Source organism: Sapajus apella, unplaced genomic scaffold (assembly GCF_009761245.1).
Source record: "Sapajus apella isolate SASKATOON/1434 unplaced genomic scaffold, GSC_monkey_1.0 scaffold22, whole genome shotgun sequence".
In the NCBI taxonomy this organism is placed as follows: domain Eukaryota; kingdom Metazoa; phylum Chordata; class Mammalia; order Primates; family Cebidae; genus Sapajus; species Sapajus apella.
In genome coordinates this window covers 27269005-27289485 of record NW_022436962.1, presented here as the reverse complement: position 1 = coordinate 27289485, position 20481 = coordinate 27269005, and the positions used below count along the sequence as shown (strand labels likewise).

The following is a 20481-nucleotide window of genomic DNA, read 5'->3' as shown; positions in this document are numbered from 1 at the left end:
TCTTTTTCTTTTTTTTTTTTTTTGAGACGGAGTCTTGCTCTCTCACCCAGGGTGGAGTGCAATGGCGTGATCTCCGCTCACCTCTGCCTCCTGGGTTCAAGTGATTCTCCTACCTCAGCCTTCCGAGTAGTTGAGATTATAGGCACCCGCCACCACGCCCAGCATATTTTTTGTATTTTTAGTAGAGACAGGATTTCACCATGTTGGCCAGGCTGGTCTCAAACTCCTGACCTTGGGATCTGCCTGACTTGGTCTCCCAAAGTGCTGGGATTACAGGTGTGAACCACCACGTCCGGCATAATGTCTGTCTGTCGCTCTCTTTTTTTTTTTTTGAGATGGAGTTTCGCTCTTATTGCCCAGGCTGGAGTGCAATGGTGCAATCTTGGGTTATTGCAACCTCCGTCTCCTGGGTTCAAGTGATTTTCATTCCTCAGCCTGTTGAGTAGCTGGGATTACAGGCATGTGCCACCATGCCCAGCTAATTTTGTGGTTTTAGAAGAGACAGGGTTTCTCCATGTTGGTCAAGCTGGTCTCAAACTCCTGATCTCAGGTGATCCCCGCCTGACTCAGCCTCCCAAAGTGCTGGGATTACAGGTGTGAGCCACCATGCCTGGCATAGTTATTTTTTACTAGTTTATTGATAATCGACTATATAATAGTTAAATATCAGTGATACATTGATTTTTGACATTTTGAAATTTGAATAATAGAAACTTGTGGACTTACAGTGGTATTCAGCATGTATTTAAAGTGCAGGATGTTCTGGTGCTGATTCTAACCTAGCATTTGATTTTATCTAAGTTGTCTTAGATTTTATCTCTTTCATGGATGGTTATAACTATATTTTGCCTTCAGAGTGTTCCTTAGGTGGATGATGGAAGTAGTGTGATAGATTTTGGAAGGGTTACCATCGTTTTACATAGTGGCATTTAGAGTTTTCTGAGTTGTTCATAAGAATCAAGCCAGGTGTGGTGGCTCATGCCTGTAATCCCAGCACTTTGGGAGGCTGAGGCAGGAGGATCTCTGGAGCCTAGGAGTCTGCTTTGGAAATTTCCTCAGAGCATAGAAATTATTTTTAAATGAAATTACAGATGCTATTAGGCATTAGATTATAACTAAGTTATTAACATGGGAAAATACTTTAAAATTGCAGTTTGTGGTTATATAATCTTCCGAGGTGCAAATTCTCAGAAAAATGCATTCCGGAAAAATCCCAGTGATCCAAAACTTTCACGTAAGTATTGATTTCTATTTACATATATATATTACATGAAGATTTTTATGCTGCTTTTTATCTTGACATCATTAAAAATATATTTTTATTATTTTTATTTAGATTTAAAAACCATTCATACTTCAACAGGAAAAAATCTTCTAGTTTCTGGATGGTGGGGCTTTGTTCGCCACCCCAATTACTTGGGTGATCTCATCATGGCCCTGGCGTGGTCCCTCCCATGTGGTAAGCATTTCAGAAGAGTGTTAGTTTGACTCTTTCAGCCGCCTGAAAGGTGTGTGTGTCCTTTGTTTGAGACAGTGTGGGCAAGGTGGGTGTGAGTCTTTGGTTGCCCTTTTCTACTGTGAGGTTGGTCTCTGTAGAAGCTCCTGTTGCATTTGAGGGTAATTGGTGCCTGAAGGAAGCCTAAAAGCAAAATTTTAAGTTTTAAACTGTGCCTGATAGCTTTTTTCTAAGTAGAATATATAGAAATTAATTCAGCTTCTTAATTCATGACTCATTGCACACAGATTGGGAAAAACTTTGGTTCTTAAGAAGGGAAAGAGATTCTGTTTTTCTTTGTGCGAGTCTGGCCTCGTGGGGAGCAGGGGGAGCAGGGGAGTAGGGGGAGCATGGGGAACTATGGGAGCTGGGGGAGCAGGGGCACTGGGGAATCCAGGGGAGGTGGGATAGCTGGGGGAGCAGGGTGCGGGGGTGGAGGGCTGGGGAGCTGGGGGAGCTGAGGGAGGAGGGGAAGCTGGGAGAGGGGGGGGCGGCGGGGGCTGTGGGACCTGAGGGAGCTGTGGGAGCTGGGGAAGCAGAGGGATTCCGGAAAGCTGGGGGAGCTATGGGGGTAGGGGGAACTGGCTTGTGCCTGCTACCTCCTGTGTGCAGTGGCCCGGTGGCCCTTGGCAGTTTTACTTCTTCACTGGGGGAAGAAGGGTGAGAAATGGAGACATTTGCATAATGTCTCCCTTTACACTAACTATGAGGACAGATGTTTTGATTGTGATGGATTGTTAGAATGGATTCATCACTTTTGAGTAGCTTCTAATTTAGATAAGACCTGCCACTTCCCAGTGGGATTTTACAGACTGATTTGTTTTCCTTATTAGAGAAAATGAAGTAACCTTGTGGTTCATTTTTAGAGAATTTGGAGGAAAGCAGGAAAAAATATGTTGTAGTGATAATAAAAATATCTAATACTGTTACTGGGATTATCCACAGGTTTTAATCACATTCTGCCTTATTTCTACGTGGTTTATTTCACCATGTTGCTTGTCCACCGAGAAGCTCGTGACGAGTACCAGTGTAAGAAGAAATACGGTGTGGCTTGGGAAAAGTACTGTCAGCGTGTGCCCTACCGTATATTTCCATATATCTACTAATGCTCTTCTGGCACATCTACAAAATACTCCTGCAATTCTGGCTGCCATTTGCGAAAACAAGGAAAAATATCCAAAACTTTCTTTTGTTGCACTGACAGGATCTGTAAATTTTTTTTTTCTTTTTGAGTCAGGACTATAGAGCCAAGTAGTCTTTTATTATAGCTGTTTACTCTTATTAAATTATAATTAACACAGGAAAAATACAAGTAAGGATGTGAGATTTTGCATTTTTATGGGAAATTTTCAGCCCTTAAAAATCTGAAAACAAAAGTCTTAATATACTATGAAGAATACTATTGATGTTTATGGTTTTTGATTACTTTTCAAATTTTGATTTTTTTTTTGCCCATTGGTTTTTCTTAAAACACTCTTACATTTAAAGTACATTTATGTTTTATTCAGTAAGAGAATAGAATTTTTTCTTTAAGTCATTTACTAGTTATATCATTTGAAAGCAAAAAGAAGGGCCTATATTAAATGCTGAAAGTGAAGAGTGATGAGATTATTAGCAGACACTGTTTAAGGGAGACCATTTGTAGCAGTTGGCTTAACCTCAACTTCTAAAACTATTTGAAAATGTAAATACATAGCTTAGTTTTATGTAATATATCAGATTTTTCTGTATAGTATTTTGAATGTGAGATGATTGTCAGGACTAACTGTCTTTTTAACAAAACATTTTCAGTATTTTAAAGTTTTGTAAAGTGATGTGAATTAAAAATTTTGAAACAATTAGAATTCATTTACTATCGTATAGAAGATACTGTTAAAACATAGGAAGGGTATTTTTTGATCCAAAGTTAGTGAATTTGGCTTTGCTACCTCAATTGCAGGTGTTTGTTTGCCTTTATAAACTGTTGCAAATAGAAAAAAAATAGAATAAATATATATTTTTTGAGTAACATCAATATTTAAACATTTTTACACAGATTGGTGTTTGAAAATTTGCCATTCCAGGCTAATATTTTTATATATTTTTGACTTTTTAAAAGTTCATCAGTGTTTTTGTTACTGTTAAGCTCACACAGTTTATACTGTATTTTTTATATATCCTTTATATTTACAAAACTTTACTCCCTGTAAAGGAGTGCTATCTAAAAACAACTTAAGGGGTTAAAGTCGTTTCTTTTAGTTTACTAGACGAGTATAAGGTAGCTTTAGCAATTACATTCTAGCGAAATTGATATAGTTTCATTTTTAATTGTCCTGTAATAGAACAGTAGCAAATTCACTAAAGGTTTGTGTTCAAAGTTAAATTGTTCTCAGTACTTTAAATATAGAGGAATGTGATAAATATAGTGTGTATGTTTGGGTTTTAATGATACATTTTATATATGAGCCATTTAGATATGCAGTGTTCATTCTACACTGCATTTGAAGTGTATGTAACTTAGCTTATGTTAATGCAGTCATGAAGTTGGTTTGCTCTAGCATCTTGTAGTCTTTAAACATTCTTTTAGTGAAATTGTCATTGCTTTATCAGTGCTGATGTGTGCAAGCAGTTTTTAAATTTTGCTTTTCTCCTGGCATCAGAAAGTGGTTCCCAGCATTTTCTGTACTAGATTACACCAAGGAAGCTTTTGGGGAGGGAGGAAGGACATTAAATTCTCTCCCCAGTAATGAAAAGAGCCCATTACCAATGCAGTGCTGCAATTTCTGGATGTCAGCTACAATTTGTTTTTAATTTTGTTTTTGACATGTTTATTTGGCAAATTTTATAATGAAGTTTTAAGTTGGAAATAAAATGTAGCAACATTTTGATCACTTTGGAGCTTCTTTTACCCCCTTTTTTGCTTGAAACTCTGGGATTTTTGGGACCAAGACAGGAGCCCTGAGATTCCCACCCCCACCTAGCCTCCTCTTTTCCTAGGATCATCTGTTTGGGACCCCTGGACAACTGCTGTTTATTTCAAGACTATCAGAATGTTGGAGCTCAAAGAGGTTAGTTGGGAGTCTTAACTCCCAGAAAATGGTCATGTATTTAGTGTTTGCTGTTTGAGAAAATACAGAAATGCTAAAACTATTGTAGATTCAGTCATACTTTCAAATGAATTTGTATGAATCACAGAAGCATCTATGCATTTGAAAGAAAGCACATGTGTGAGAGACATTTCTGTGCCTGCTGACCATGCTTTAGTGCTCATTTGGATTTCCAGTTGACTCTAAGCCTGAGTTGTGAGATGAGATCAGACAGCTTCACCTCTCAATTTGTCCTGCTGGGACATTACATTGCAAAAGGTAGATGTGTCAGAAGATGCACCAATACCAAGTATATGATGTATATTTTTGTCTTTAGTTTTGCACTGTTTGGAGCAAATGATGAAGTATTGGATTTTAACAAAAGATACAAGGTGGAATGTTTCTAGGTGCAGTTTACTTGCATATAGATGGTACAGTTTCCTAGACACAAATAACGTGTTTTATTCATGGCTGTTAAAGTTTAGTGCTGGGTACAAGTCCCACCTTTTCTACGCCCCTTACTGTAGAGAGAAGGGACTGTTGCATCGTCATTTGTGTACACGTGGGTTATGCTTTCTGCCCATGGACCATTGCCACAATAAAGTGACAGTCAGATGTGGCTTCAAAAGCTAGCTCTGCTCTCAGCAGTGTGCGATTGGGCAATCTCTGAGCACTGGTTTCCTCATGTATAAAATCTGGCTGATGTGTCCACATAGTATAGAGGTGTAGAGGGGCCTGAGGATGATTCAGGGATCATTAGTGCTCAACATGGTGCTGAGTCATGATAGCCATTTTTAGTAAGTAATAAAATTCTCCCTACAGAAACATTTAATTTACTGAATTCTCAGGATTTGGTTTTTAGTAGGCAAAGAGGTCTAGTGAAGTCAGAACCATATTGCTTTTTTTTTCCCCCAGAGATGGGTCTTTTTCTGTCACCCAGGCTGGAGTGCAGTGGCACGATCATAGCTCAGTGCAGCCTCAACCTCCGGGGCTCAGGCCATCTTTCTGTCTCAGACTCCTGAGTAGCTGGGACTACAGGTGCCTCATCATGTCTGGCTAAGTTTTTAAACACTTTTTTTGTAAAGACAGGATCTTGTTATGTTTTCAAGGCTGGTCTTGAACTCCTGGCCTCAAGTGATCCTCTTGCCTTGGCCTCCCAAAGTGCTGGGATTATAAGCATGAGCCACTGAACCCAGCTAGACTGCAATTAAAAAAAAAATTTTTTTCATTTTTTTGAGACAGTCTTGCTCTGTCACCTAGACTGGAGGGTAGTGGTGCAGTCTCGGGTCACAGCAACCTCTGCATCCCAGGCTCAAGTGATTTTCATGCCTCAGCTTCCTGAACTGGAATTACAGACATGTGCCACCATGCCTGGCTGATTTGCATATTTTTAGCAGAGATGAGGTTTCACCATGTTGTCCAGGCTGTTCTCGAAGTCCTGAACTAGTGTTGGGATTACAGGCGTGAGCCACTGCACCCAGCCCATACTGCATTTCTTTAAAGAAGAAGGCCCTTCTCTTTTGTTTCAGAAGTCTGCAGCTAGGTCAGCAGTGTAGTATTCTGTGTTTACTTAGAGCAGCCAGGGGAAATACTCCAAAGACCTACTCTACATGTGTATATTTTATTGTATATAACTTTATAAATCACTTTATCAAAACGTTTATAAAGACATGCCCTGATACCTTGCTAGGTGGTATGGTTTTTACTGTTAGGAGAGTCAAATTTGCTGTATTCCAGGTTGTGCTGACCTGTATTAGAGCCCAACCACAGGGACATTGCACGGTCAGGTCTTAGGTATCTAAAATAAAAAGCAGCTGTAAGATTCCCCAATGTGTTGAAGTTTTCATGTACAAGTGAAATAAAGAGACTGCACCTGCCCAGTCTGGCCAAACACACAAATGCTTTATAAAGGGTGTTGACTACACATGAATGTCTTGAAACATGTAAATCTGGCTAGAGTCAAAAATTAAAATGGTTTGGTATGGACATTTATTTTTCATTCTTTTCACAAAGCAATGCAACCCGCATTGTGATCCAGTGACTAGGAGGTTTCTTTGTTGGTAAGTAAACTGATGTTAAAAAGTTTGTTGGCAAACCGGTAGTTGCCAGAATTCTTGATCTCTCAGGTGTCTGGTAAACTGGGCATTCAAAAGTATGGAGTTCTGAATCTGTCGTCTGGCTAGAAGCATTTGGTGTTTCGGTAGAAATCTTAAAAAAAAAAAAAAAAAAAATCCAGTAGTCATATTGCATAGTTGAAATGAATCAGTGGCTCACATTTTCTATATGCTTGGCTTGGGCAATTTGTTATTAGATACAGTAGAGGTTAAATGATTAATGTAACAGCATGTGGAAATTATACCTGGATAATATAAAGAGTAATTATTATGGCTTTATAGTACATATTCTTGAGAACATGGGATGTAAGTAGGCATCTACTTTAAATTTTAGTAATATTTTGGGAGATCTAAAATCTTTGTTGTTTGAGTATATCATCACATCTCCCTTGTGAAGTTATAGGGAATGGGAATAAGAGTGGTTTGTATATTACTGAGGGTGGTTTGTATATTACTGAGCTCAGGTTTAGGACTTCAGAGTAACAGCACGGTGGTTACCTTTGTTGGCAAAAAGTATATGTCGGGAAAATCACAGCACATCTCCAGAGGTAGCGAGTCTTCCAGTATTTTTTGTTCGCAATTCCATCTTGCCCCCTCAATGAATAAACCGAAAATGTAAACTCCAGTGTGAGAGGAGTCTAAGCCCTACGATGGAAGAGAGGTGGTGTCAGGGGTCCCCAGGAGAAGCAGCGACCAACCGGATATTCCATCTGGAGCTGAGACAACCCATCTGGAGCTGAGACGACCCATCTGGAGGGGCTTGTCCTACCTAAGGCATGTTGCCCGAAGTTCTAAGGTGAATACTTAATTTCTTTTTTTCCTATTCTGAGTGCTTTAAAAAGTGTAGGCTTTCTATCTATAGAATCAACCTGAACTGAAATATATGTATTTTTTTCATCATGCCCCTCCTCAGCATGAAGACAAATACTTTCAAACACAATAAAGATGCAAATTTCTACAACTGTAATCTTGTAACTGAGCCTTCTCGGAGAGAGCAAGAACAGTTAAAAAAGGAGACAGAGTACACTGTGCTCAAATGTTTTCACTTACCTCTACTGTAGTGGCCATAGCCATTGTTTTAGGCTCTAGAAATTTAAAAAAAGGCTGAGGAGGGTTTTACATATCTATCTATATACACACATACACACATTGTCTGTCTGTATCAATCAATCAATCATCTATGAGACAGAGAGTGAGACTTGGTCTGTCGTCCAGGCTGGAGTGCAGTGGTGTGATTGTGGCTCACTGCACCCTCTGCTTCCTGGGTTACAGCGATTCTCCTGCCTAAGCCACCTAAGTAACTGGGATTACAGGCGTGCACCACCATGCCGGCCTAATTTTTTGTATTTTTAGTAGAGATGGGGTTTCACCATGTTGGGCAGGCTGGTCTTGAATTCCTGACCTCAAGTGATCTGTTCCCCTCAGCCTCCCAAAGTGCTGGGATTACAAGTGTGAGCCACCGCACCTGGCCAGGTTCCATATATTTTTGAATGATACAGGTTAAATAGATGATTAAATTTTAACGATAGAAGGTTAAGTAAAATGAGTTTCTGATGAGGTCTGTGAAGTAGAAAAATTTAGTTGCCTGCAGCTCCAATTCCAGGTGACTCCAGGTGTGCCTGAGGCAGGTCTGTGAAATCACAATGTCTCCTGCAGGTGTGCTGTAGGTATACCCAGCCTGGAGGAGCTGGCAGCCAAGTACCAGGTCACCCAGGGCAGGTATCTGAAGAGGAGGTATGGGCACTGCTGTTCTGAGCTTCACCTTAATGCAGTCTGGGCTAGCTTGACAAGGGCAGCAGTGTGGAACAGCCTGTGCTGTGCCTGGTAGCACCTTCTGTGCTGTCCACTCTGGAATGTGACTACCTGGAGGTTCAAGGTGAAGTATTAAGCCCTTCCTATTTGGGCTTATTCTATAAAAGACTTTTATGGGAATTGGTTTGTATAGTATTTACTTCTCTTCCCCTTAACTTACATAAATGCAAAGTTTCCTGTACTGCATTTGTTCTAGTGTTGTCCTTTCCTGACAATCTTAGAAGAAGTTAATCTAATGCATTTGACAGTGTGACATCCATTTATACTTGTATAACTTGGTTATAGCATACATGGGTTTTTCCTCTGAAAAACATAAATTGTAGGTAAATTTTAAACAGCCCCTTTTCGAATGATTTGACTCTCCAAAGAACCACTCAGAACAAATGGAAGTAATCTTAATTCAACTAAGTGGAAGCTGGTTCTTTGTATAAAGCAGAAATAACTGAGAACATCATCTGATTAGTTGGATAGAGCCAAAAAGCAAAGTTAGGTGGGCAGTCCATACCCTTACTCGCTCTCTGTGAGTCATAAGGCCTTTGTGCACCTCTGCCTTTAGGTAGCCTTTTCATGTCTAATATGTTATGTAGGAAGAGGTTAGGTTACAGGTGTAGAGTCATCTAGACTTGGGTTCAAAGCTTATGATCTGCCTCTTTGAACCTTCGTTTCCTGACCTATAGAATGAGGGTAATTTTTGAGGATTAAATAATGCAGGTAGGCCGGGTGCAGTGGCTCACGCCTGTAATCCCAGCATTTTGGGGGGCCAAGGCGGTTGGATCACCTGAGGTCTGGAGTTCTTGATATTTCCAACAGCCAGAGCAGTTTTGGACATGTATTTTCAAGTGAGAGAATTAATAAATAGTTGAGCAAACCTCAAGTCAAAAACATATTTGAACCTGAACTTTCTTCCACGTCAGTACTCTTGCCAAGTGGTCACCTGATTTCTCCTAAAGCTCCAGTGACAGGGCATTCCCTGTCTATAAAAGGACACTCAAGGGCCAGATGCAGTGGCTGACACCCGTAATCCCAGCACTCTGGGAGACCGAGGCGGGTGGATCACCTGAGGCTGGGAGTTCGAGACCAGCATGACCAACATGGAGAAACTCCATCTCTACTACAAATATAAAAAATTAGCTGGGTGTGGTGGCTCATGCCTGTAATCCCAGCTACTCAGGAGGCTGTGAGGATTAAATAATGCAGGTAGGCTGGGTGCAGTGGCTCATGCCTGTAATCCCAGCACTTTGGGAGGCTGAGGTGGGCAGATCACCTGAGGACAGGAGATTGAGACCATCCTGGCTAACATGGTGAAACCTTGTCTTTACTGAAAAAAAAAAAAAATACAAAAATTAGCCAGACATGGTGGCGGGTGCCACCCCAAATCAGGTGACCACTTGGCAAGAGTACTGACATGGAAGAAAATTCAGGTTCAGATGTGTTTTCGACTTAATTCACTCACTTGAAAAATATGTGTCCCTGGCTGTTGGAAATATAGGGATGAACAAAATAAGGCTTCTACCCTTTAGAAGATCAAGTGGGCCACTTGAACCCGGGAGGCTGAGGTTGTGGTGAGCCGAGATTGTGCCATTGCACTTCAGCCTGGTCAGCAAGAGCCGAGATTGTGCCATTGCACTTCAGCCTGGGCAACAAGAGTGAAACTCTGTCTCCAAAAAAAAAAAGAAAAAAGGATACTCCACCATCATCATCAGTTTAGACGATGTGTCTTTCCCTTGGAGCTCCCCCTCACTGGAGTTCTGGTAGAATTAGAGTCTAATTCATGTATCACCCTTTTCAATATTTCTTTTTCTCTTTAGTCTTTTGCCTTGTAGGACAAATTCTCCCAGTTTTATCCTTCTTCTAATATGTTTCTAACATTGACTAATTCTGGGTAGTCTCAGAATCATCTTCAGTGCAATCTGATGAGTGCTGAGGAGAGGAAGACCAGGACTGGACCAAGAGGCCAAACAGCATGAGTGTCCACCACCTCCTCCCACCCCAAATCCCAGAATGCAACTATAAAAGCACTGGAAGGAGGATCCAAGATGGCGGATTAGACACAACTCCAGCGCACAACACCCAGCGAGAGAGGCAGAAACCCAGAGATCTCCTAGCTTCGACCAAGGTACCAGGTGCATTTCAACGGGCCTGGTCTGAGGGTGAGCAAAGCCCACTCAGGGCAGATGGAGGCGGGGAGGGGTGTTGCTTCACTCAGAAAGTACATCTGACCCGCAAGTCAGAGGCTCCACCTCTGGCGCTCTGGTCCAGATACAGCGCTTCCCCCAAAGCCTCAGCAATACACAGAACAGGGGATCTTTGCCAGTCAAGCCCCGGGAATTACAAGTGCAGAGTTGAGTAAGAGTCTGCAGACTGAGCTATCGCCCCCTCCCCTTGCTGGGAGAGAGAGGGAGCTGTAAGCGGGAGCAGCTGGGTGGCCCCTACCCCATGACCAGAGAGAGAGAAAGCTGAAATGGGGAGACTGCCAGGTGTGGCTGGGTGGGTCCTTACCCTCCCCCACAAACCCCAGAGGGCTGAAGCTCTGACTCTAGTGGGTTGCACAGCCAGTGCCACAGTCTGAGATGAACGCTTAATGATCCAGCCCAGTGGAGGAAGGGCACAATCCACCACTAGAGGGGTGGGACTGGGCTACATATTTAAAAAAAACACACACAGGCTTCCTGTGTAGCAATGGGACAGCATTCTTGACAACCCAGCAGCGCCTACAGGTCAGCGGAAGAGGCAGGCCTAATCTCCCAGCATAAAGAAAAAAGACACACAGGAAGCTTCCCTGGGAACCTGAAGGAGTCCCTAGAAACCCAGTAGCGCCCCCACAGGCAGACAAGCGATGTCCTCAAGCAGCTCTCTTGACACCACAGCCAGGTAAATCCACAAAGATGGGAAAAAACCAGCACAAAAAAGGTGAAACCATCAAAGACCAGAACACCTCTTCTCCTTCAAGGGATCACAACTCCTCAACAACACAGGATCACAACTTGACTGAGAAGGAGTGCGAAGAATTGACGGAAGCAGGATTCAGAAGGTGGATAATAACAAACTTTTCAGAGCTAAAGGAGCATGTTCTAACTCAATGCAAAGAAACCAAAAACCTTGAAAAAAGGTTAGACGAAATGCTAACTAGAATAACCAGCTTAGAGAAGAACATAAATGACTTGATGGAGTGGAAAAACACAGCACGAGAACTATGTGAAGCAAACACAAGTTTTAATAGCCGAATTGATCAAGCAGAAGAAAGGATATCAGAGATTGAAGATCAACTCAATGAAATAAAAAGAGAAGGCAATACAAGAGAGAGAAGAGTGAAAAATGAACAAAGCCTCCAAGAAATACGGGATTATGTGAAAAAACCTCATTATACTTGATTGGTGTACCTGATTATGATGGGGAGAATGAATCCAAGCTGGAAAACACACTCCAGGATATTATCCAGGAGAACTTCCCAAGCCTAGTAAGGCAGTCCAAATTTCAAATTCAGGAAATAGAACTCCACAAATATATTCCTCAAGAAGAGCAACCCCAAGGCACATAATCATCAGATTCACCAGGGTCGAAATGAAGGAAAAACTGCTAAGGGCAGCCAGAGAGAAAGGTCAGGTCACCCACAGAGGCAAGCCAATCAGACTCACAGCAGATCTCTCGGCAGAAACCCTCCAAGCCAGAAGAGAGTGGGGGCCAATACTCAACATCCTTAAAGAAAAGAACTTTCAATTCAGAATCTCATACCCAGCCAAACTAAGCTTCAGAAGTGAAGAAGAAATAAAATCCCTTACGGACAAGAATTATTGAGAGATTTTTGTCACTACCAGACCTGCCCTACAAGACCTTCTCAAAGAAACACTAAGCATGGAAAGGAGCAAATACCAGTCACTGCAAAAAGCAAACCAGTTGGCAAAGCCCAAAAATGCAATGAAGAAAATGAGTCAACTAATGAGAAAGAAAGCCAGTAACAAAATGGCAGGATCAAATTCACACATAACAATATTAACATTGAATGTAAATGTCCTAAACGCCCCAATCAAAAGACACAGACTGGCAAACTGGATTAAAAAGTCAGAACCCATTGATATGCTGTATTCAAGAAACCCATCTCACATACAAAGACACACATAGACTCAAAGTAAAGGGTTGGAAGAAGATTTGCCAAGCAAATGGAGGACAAAAAAAAAGCAGGGGTTGCAATCCTAGTCTCTGACAAAATGGACTTCAAACCAACAAAGATCAAAAGAGATAAAGAAGGACACTACATAATGGTAAAAGGATCAATCCAGCAGGAAGAGCTAACTATCCTAAATATATACGCCTGCAACACAGGAGCACCCAGATACATAAGGCAAGTTCTTAATGACCTAAAATGAGATTTAGACTCCCACACAATAATAGTGGGAGACTTCAATACTCCACTATCAATATTAGATCAACGAGACAGAAAATTAACAAGGATATCCAGGACTTGAATCCAGAGCTGGACCAAGTGGATCTAATAGACATACACAGAATGCTCCATCCCAAATCCACAGAATATACATTTTTCTCAGCACCACATTGTGCTTACTCTAAAATTGACCACATCATTGGAAACAAATCACTCCTCAGCAAATGCAAAAGAACAGAAATCATAACAAACAGTCTATCAGACCACAGCGTAATCAGACTAGAACTCAGGATCAAGAAACACACTGGAAACCGCACAACCACTTGGAAACTGAACAACTTGCTTCTGAATGTTGACTGGATAAACAATGAAATGAAGGCAGAAATAAAGATGTTCTTCGAAACCAACCAGAATGTAGACACAACTTACCAGAATCTCTGGGATACCTTTAAAGCAGTATTGAGAGGGAAATTTATAGCGATAAATGCCCACCAGAGAAGAGAGGAAAGATCTAAAATTGACACCCTATCATCAAAATTGAAAGAACTAGAGGAGCAAGATCAAAAAAACTCAAAAGCTAGCAGAAGACAAGAGATAACTAAGATCAGAGCAGAACTGAAGGAGATAGAGACACAAAAAACCCTTCAAAAAAACCAATAAATCCAGGAGCTGGTTGTTCGAAAAGATCAACAAAATATACCACTAGCCAGATTAATAAAAAAGAAAAGGGAGAAGAATCAAATAAATGCAATAAAAAACGATAAAGGGGATACCACCCCTGATCCCACAGAAATACAAACTACCATCAGAGATTACTACAAAAAGCTCTACTCACATAAACCACTAAACCAGGAAGATATGGATAAATTCCTAGACACTTGTACTCTACCAAAACTAAACCAGGAGGAAGCTGAAACCCTGAATAGACCAATAACAAGGGCTGAAGTAGAGGCAGCAATCAATAGCCTACCAAAAAAAGTCCAGGTCCAGACGGGTTCATAGCTGAATTCTACCAGACGTACAAAGAGGAGCTGGTTCCATTCCTTCTGAAACTGTATCAAACAATACAAAAGGAGGGAATCCTCCCTAACTCATTTTATGAGACCAATATCATCCTGATACCAAAACCAGGCAGAGACTCAAAAAGAAAACTTCAGGCCAATATCCATGATGAACATCGACGCAAAAATCTACTGGCAAACAGATTGCAACAGCACATCAAGAAGCTTATCCATCATGACCAAGTAGGCTTCATCCCAGGGATGCAAGGCTGGTTCAACATACACAAATCCATAAATGTAATCCATCACATAAATGGAACCAAAGACAAAAACCACATGATTATCTCAATAGATGTAGAGAAGGCCTTAGATAAAATTCAACAGCGCTTCATGCTAAAAACTCTCAATAAACTAGGTATTGATGGAACATATCATAAAATGATAAAAGCTATATATGACAAACCTACAGCCAATATCATACTGAACAGACATAAGCTGGAAGAATTCCTTTTGAAATCAGGCACTAGAAAAGGATGTCCTCTCTCACCACTCCTATTCAACATAGTATTGGAAGTTCTAGTCAGAGCAATCAGGCAAGAAAAAGAAATAAAGGTATTCAATTAGGAAAGGAGGAAGTCAAACTGTCTCTATTGGCAGATGACATGACTTTATATCTAGAAGACCCCATCGTCTCAGCCCAAAATCTTCTCAAACTGATAAGCAACTTCAGCAAAGTCTCAGGATACAAAATCAATGTGTAAAAAATCACAAGCATTTCTGTAAACCAATAACAGACAAACAGAGCCAAATCAAGAGCGAACTCCCATTCATAATTGCTACAAAGAGAATAAAATACCTAGGAATACAACTAACAAAGGATGTAAAGGACCTCTTCAGGAGAACTATAAACCACTGCTCAACGAAATAAGAGAGGACACAAACAGACGGAGAAACATTCCATGCTTATGGTTAGGAAGAATAAATATTGTGAAAATGGCCATACTGCCCAAAGTAATCTATAGATTCAATGCTATCCCCATCAAGCTACCAATGACCTTCTTCACAGAACTGGAAAAAACCACTTTAAACTTCATACGGAATCACAAAAGACCCCGCATAGCCAAGACAATCCTAAGCAAAAATAACAAAGCCAGAGTCATCACACTGCCAGACTTCAAACTATACTGCAAGGCTACAGTAATCAAAACAGCATGGTACTGGTACCAAAATAGAGACATAGACCAATGGAACAGAACAGAGACCCCAGAAGAAACACCACACATCTACAACCATCTGATCTTTGACAAACCCAGCAAAAACAAGCAATGGGGAAGGGACTCCATGTTTAATAAATGGTGTTGGGAAAACTGGCTAGCAATGTGCAGAAAGCAGAAACTGGTCCCCTACCTGTCACCTTACACTAAAATCAACTCCAGATGGATCAAAGATTTAAACATAAAACCTAACACCATAAAAACACTAGAAGAAAACGTAGGCAAAACTATTCAGGACATAGGCATAGGCAAGGACTTCATGACTAAAACACCAAAAGCAATGGCAATAAAAGCCAGGATAGACAAATGGGATCTAATGAAACTCCAGAGCTTCTGTACAGCAAAGGAAACCATAATTAGAGTGAATCGGCAACCAACAGAATGGGAAAAATTTTTTGCAATCTACCTATCTGACAAAGGGCTAATATCCAGAATCTACAAAGAACTAAAACAGATATACACGAAAAAAACCCCATTCAAAAGTGGGCGAAGGATATGAACACTTTGCAAAAGAGGACATATATGAGGCCAACAAACATGAAAAAATGCTCTTCATCACTGGTCATTAGAGAAATGCAAATCAAAACCACACTGAGACATCTCACGCCAGTTAGAATGATGATCATTAAAAAATTGGGAGACAACAGTTGCTGGAGAGGATGTGGAGAAACAGGAACACTCTTACATAGTTGGTGGGAGTGTAAATTAGTTCAACCATTGTGGAAGACAGTGTGGCGATTTCTCAAGGATCTAGAAATAGAAATTCCATTTGACCCAGCAATCCCACTATTGGGTATATACCCAAAGAACTAGAAATTGTTCTACTATAAAGACACATCACATATGTTCATTGCAGCAGTGTGTACAATAGCAAAGACGTGGAACCAACCCAAATGCCCATCAACAATAGACTGGACAAAGAAAATGTACAAACACACCATGGAATACTATGCAGCCATAAAAAAAGATGAGTTTGTGTCCTTTGTAGGGACTTGGATGAATCTGGAAACCATCATTCTCAGCAAACTGACCCAAGAACAGAAAGGCAAGTACCATATGTTCTCACTCATAGGTGTGTGTTGAACAACGAGAACACGTGGACTCAGGGAGAGGAGCATCACACACAGTGGACAGTTTGGGGGTGGGGTAGGGGAGAGAGAATGCTAAAGATACTGAGCATTATTTCACATTCTTTTTTTTTTTTTTTTTTCTTTTTTCAATCTTTAACCTCTCCCAACCCTGTCCCTGCTTCCTCCCCAGCATTGGTCCTGGAGCAGAAAAATAGATTCCCAGAAGAAATTGGAATTTAGTAAATGACAACTGTGGCCCTTCAAATCAGTGGGGACAGTGGTGGGGAAGTGGCAGGGTTGGGGTGCACAGTGCATCTGGCTTGCTGGTGCTCTGTGCCCTGCGCCAGCCCAAGCCGCCTCCACACGTCCCCCTCACTGCACTGCTGAGGACTGGGAGGGTGCAGGTTTCCACTTGGCACCTGGCTGAGCTCTGGAATGAGCCAGTTGCTGGGGGCAGGCATTTCAGCCAAGAGCTGCCAGGAGAGGTTTGCCCACTGATTTAAAATATCACCTTTCGATTCTGACCTCAGTAGCATCTGTCTTCATTTATAATAGGGGATACTTAGAAAGTCTGTTTATTGTATTGACTTAAATCTTTTATTCATGATTTATAATATTTTTCCCTCAGAAAGAGAGTGGGGAAAGAGGAAGTCTGAGGGCATTTGGACTTGAAGCAGGGCTGTGCCTTGTTGATTTGCCTCTCTAGTGCCTGGCACACAGAAAGTGCTGAATAAAGGTTTGTTGAGGGCATAATTGATTAAATGAATTAATGAATGATTACTCTTTCTAATCTTTTAAGTATTCCCGTACCTTAAAGGCTCTCCTGACTATGTTGAGTTTCTTTTGCATAAATACAGAGAACTTCTCATCTTTGTCAGTGGTGTCGGAAATCACATGGTGGGTGAAGGTGAGGGTATCCACAGAGATTCCTCGGGACCTCCCATAGTCTTGAAGCACAGCAGCAAGAAAAGCTTTGGAGAAGAACACACACCATCAGGTTCCTTGTGAGTCTCAGGGTTTCCTGCTGGGGCTAGCAACAATGATGTCTCATGGAGGATGAAGGGAAGAGTGGAGGAAAAAGGACAAAGAGATGGGCTAGGCAGGAGCAGAGCACTAGTTCACCCACCCTCTCAGGCCTTGGTGACTGGTCTGGCCAGCTGCGGGAGCCTCCTGGTGAACATGGGTTGCTTTTCAAGGCCAGCACCCCTCCTGTATTCATTGTGGGGATAGAGGGGCTGTAAATTCTGAGACCCTCTCCATTTCTGAGCCAATCTTGGCTGATAATCATACCTCATCCTTTTGGAAACAAACGAGTGTGTCAGAGTCTTTCTCATAAATGTCATATGGACACTGGGAGAAGGAAGGTTCTGTTGCCTCCAGGGTTGCTGAGCTGCTTGTGGCCATGTTTTCCCTGGGTGCATGGAGAAAGGCTATGTGCAGTAGGAAAAAAATGAGAACCTCTCAAACTTGCCATGTCTGTCTCTCTGATCCCCATCAGCCTGCTCCTCTCCCTGTGCTCCATATTTCAGTGAAGGATGCCAGCAACCACCCAGCTTTCCAAGCCAGAGATCCAGGAGTCATGCTTAACCTCCTTCTCCCTGCTACCTCTATCCTTCCAAACACGGAGTCTAGTTGGTTCTGGTTCCTAAATGCCCCCTACTCCCCACTTCTGCCCCACTACCACTGCCTTACTCTGATCACCATCAGCTCTTGCCTGGAGAATAAAGCAGATTCCTTATTTGATTGATTGATTGACAAGACAGGGTCTTGTTCTGTTGCCCAGGCTGGAGAACAGTGGCTTGGGGCTCACTGCAGCCTTGACCTCCTGGGCTCAAGCAATTCTCCTGCCTCAGCCTCTTGAGTAGCTGGGACTACAGGTGTGCACCACCACACCCCGCTAATCTGCAGACTCCTTAAATGACCAGGACCCAGTCTTGTTCTTCTCCACTGCACTCCTGCCCTTCTTCCTTCCTACAGCTGCTGGATCATGACCTCTCTGGCCTGAAACACTTCAGTGGTTTCTGCTGCCACAGGATGGAGTAGACTTCCTTAGTGTGTGTTACACAGCCCCAGGGGCCAGCCGTGTCCACCTTTGCAGTTGCAACCATTCTCCCTCTGGGGGTCTTTTGTTCTGGCCATAATGAACATTTGGTTTCTCCTAATCTGAATGGTGTTTTCTCTAATAAGAATGCTGTCCCTACTTAGTGCAGTCATCTAAACACTCAACATTTTAAGTCAGGCTGAGTTCAAATCTTGGCTCAGTCACTAGTCGTGTCCCCCCCCCCCGCCCCCCGCATCATTCCACTTAGTAGTGGAGTGACCTTGGACGGGACTCTCAACTTCTTGCTAGTGATATGACTTGGGGCAAATTCCTTAATTTTTCTGTGCCAAGGTTTTCTGTCTGAAAACAGGGATAGTTCTAGTAAAAACCTCATAAGGTTGTCATGAGAATTAAATGACTTAATTTATACAAAGTCCTCAGAACAGTGCATGGCACCTAATAAGTACTATGGAAGCCCTACGAATTATTCTTTTCTTCCTCTGTCTGCACCTGGATAATACTTAATTGGTAGCAAGCTTCAAGACTCATCCTAGATGTTATTTCCTTAGTGGGCTTCCCTGGCTCTTAGTGAAGGTCCCCCTGTTTTATGCTCCACAAGTACTGATCCATTCCTATATTCCATTGAGAAAGCCATTCATTCATTCTTCAAATTTTAGTGAGAGCTTTGTACGCGTGTGCTAGGGGCTGTATCAGGGGCTAGGGACACCACAGAAATTAAAACAGTCTTGGTTCCTGCCTTCGTGGAGCTCACAGCCCAGTGTCACCCCTTTACAGCTCTCTTTACACCCCCCCCCCCAACCACACATCGTTGGAACGTGCTCTGGTTCATGCCTGCCTCTCCTGCTGGACATTTGTGCTGAGCAGGCAGAAACAGGTGAAATCTGATAGGGGTGGGTGGATTTGGCATGTGAGGAGGTTGGGGTGAGGGAAGGAAGTGGGTGGAGAGGAAGAGCTGCTCTAGTGCACACGAGAGACCCAGGCACTTGTGGGGGTGCAGGTGCTCTCATCTTAAAGGGGAGGAGAGAAAGGTGAGTGACAGGGCAATTGAGTGCAAACTTGGTTGGGCCAGGTCTGGAGCTGACCTTGGTTCTAATGCTCACCTTGTGGAAAGAAGAAAGCTGGGAGCCAGTATCTTGAAGGAAACCCTTCAAAGAGATTGTTCTCTGAATCATCATGGTATTTGCATTTTTGGCTAGATGATGGAACAGGCTGCTTCCAAATTGTGACAAATCTCATATACCTAGTGGAAGGCAGACCACAAATTGGGGGATTAAGGGCATAATAATTGCACATCTTTGGGTGATGTGGGCCATTTCCCCCAGTTCCTCCCCTCCCTGGGCCCTTCGTTTACTTTTCATTTCAACTTCCCCAGTGCAGGACTCTTATCCAGTCCTTGAATAGAAGCCAACTACGGTTTTAAGGTCTTGAAGGAAAAGAGGGAGCACAAAGGCTGGAAGGCAACAGATTTGGGTAACGAGATGTCATTATTATAGTGGGAATCCTGCCTGGGCCTTGTGGAATCTTGTCCGTTGTTTTTGAGTTACAGACATCTCACAAAGGATATAAAGATGTGAATTTGTTCTGTTGCTACACTTACAGTAGCAAATGTAAATACAGGAGGCAGCTTGGCTCAGACTTTGGAACGAGTTCTGAGTTCAAGTCTCAACACTTCCATGTTCTACTTGTGTAACCTTGGGCACTTCATGCCCTTGGACAGTTTCCTCATCTCTAAAATGGGGATGATGATAATGACGGCACCTCCTTCACATCAAGGGCTGCTGTGAGTAAAGCTCCTAACAAAATATTCCACATCCTGTGAGGCACTTGTTAGATGCCAGCTACTCTAATGCCTCTCAAGCTATTTTTATTATAACTAAACACATGTGAAAATTAAACGTGGCTGGGCACGATGGCTCACGCCTGTAATCCCTGCACTTTGAGAGGCCGAGGCAGGTGGATCACTTGAGGTCAGGAGTTCAAAACCAGCCTGGCCAACATGGTGAAACCCCACTTCTACTAAAAATACAAAAAATTAGCTGGGCGTGGTGGCAGGTGCCTGTAGTCCCAGCTACTTGGGAGGCTGAGGGAGAAGAATCGCTTGAACCCTGGAGGCGGAGGTTGTAGTGAACTGAGATTGTGCCATTGCACCCCAGCCTGGATGACAGCGAGACTCTGTTTCAGAATAAAATAAATAAAAATAAAAATTA

At 42.3% G+C, this 20481-nt stretch overlaps 2 protein-coding genes across 10 annotated transcripts in view; one reads left to right on the top strand and one right to left on the bottom strand.

Moving 5' to 3' along the window:
* Nucleotides 1-7823, top strand: part of LBR (lamin B receptor) — a 30463-nt gene extending 22640 nt beyond the window's left edge. For 3 of the 9 annotated variants that reach the window (XM_032289393.1, XM_032289394.1, XM_032289395.1), the window contains exons 12-14: nt 1154-1234; nt 1337-1459; nt 2441-4365. In XM_032289393.1, the coding sequence (XP_032145284.1) occupies nt 1154-1234; nt 1337-1459; nt 2441-2601 (365 nt within the window). In that variant the 3' untranslated portion in view covers nt 2602-4365. Of the gene's footprint in view, nt 1-1153; nt 1235-1336; nt 1460-2440; nt 4368-4471; nt 4625-6573; nt 6792-7300 lie in introns of those variants that run through there. The other 6 variants (XM_032289399.1, XM_032289397.1, XR_004272271.1 and 3 more) reach the window with 5 other exon arrangements.
* Nucleotides 6540-20481, bottom strand: part of DNAH14 (dynein axonemal heavy chain 14) — a 403573-nt gene continuing 389631 nt past the window's right edge. Inside the window, exons 83-86 of the mRNA XM_032289400.1 lie at nt 19375-19514; nt 17023-17183; nt 7173-7319; nt 6540-6768 (exon numbers count right to left, since the gene is read on the bottom strand). Of these exons, the coding sequence (XP_032145291.1) occupies nt 6550-6768; nt 7173-7319; nt 17023-17183; nt 19375-19514 (667 nt within the window). The 3' untranslated portion in view covers nt 6540-6549. The remainder of the gene's footprint in view (nt 6769-7172; nt 7320-17022; nt 17184-19374; nt 19515-20481) is intronic.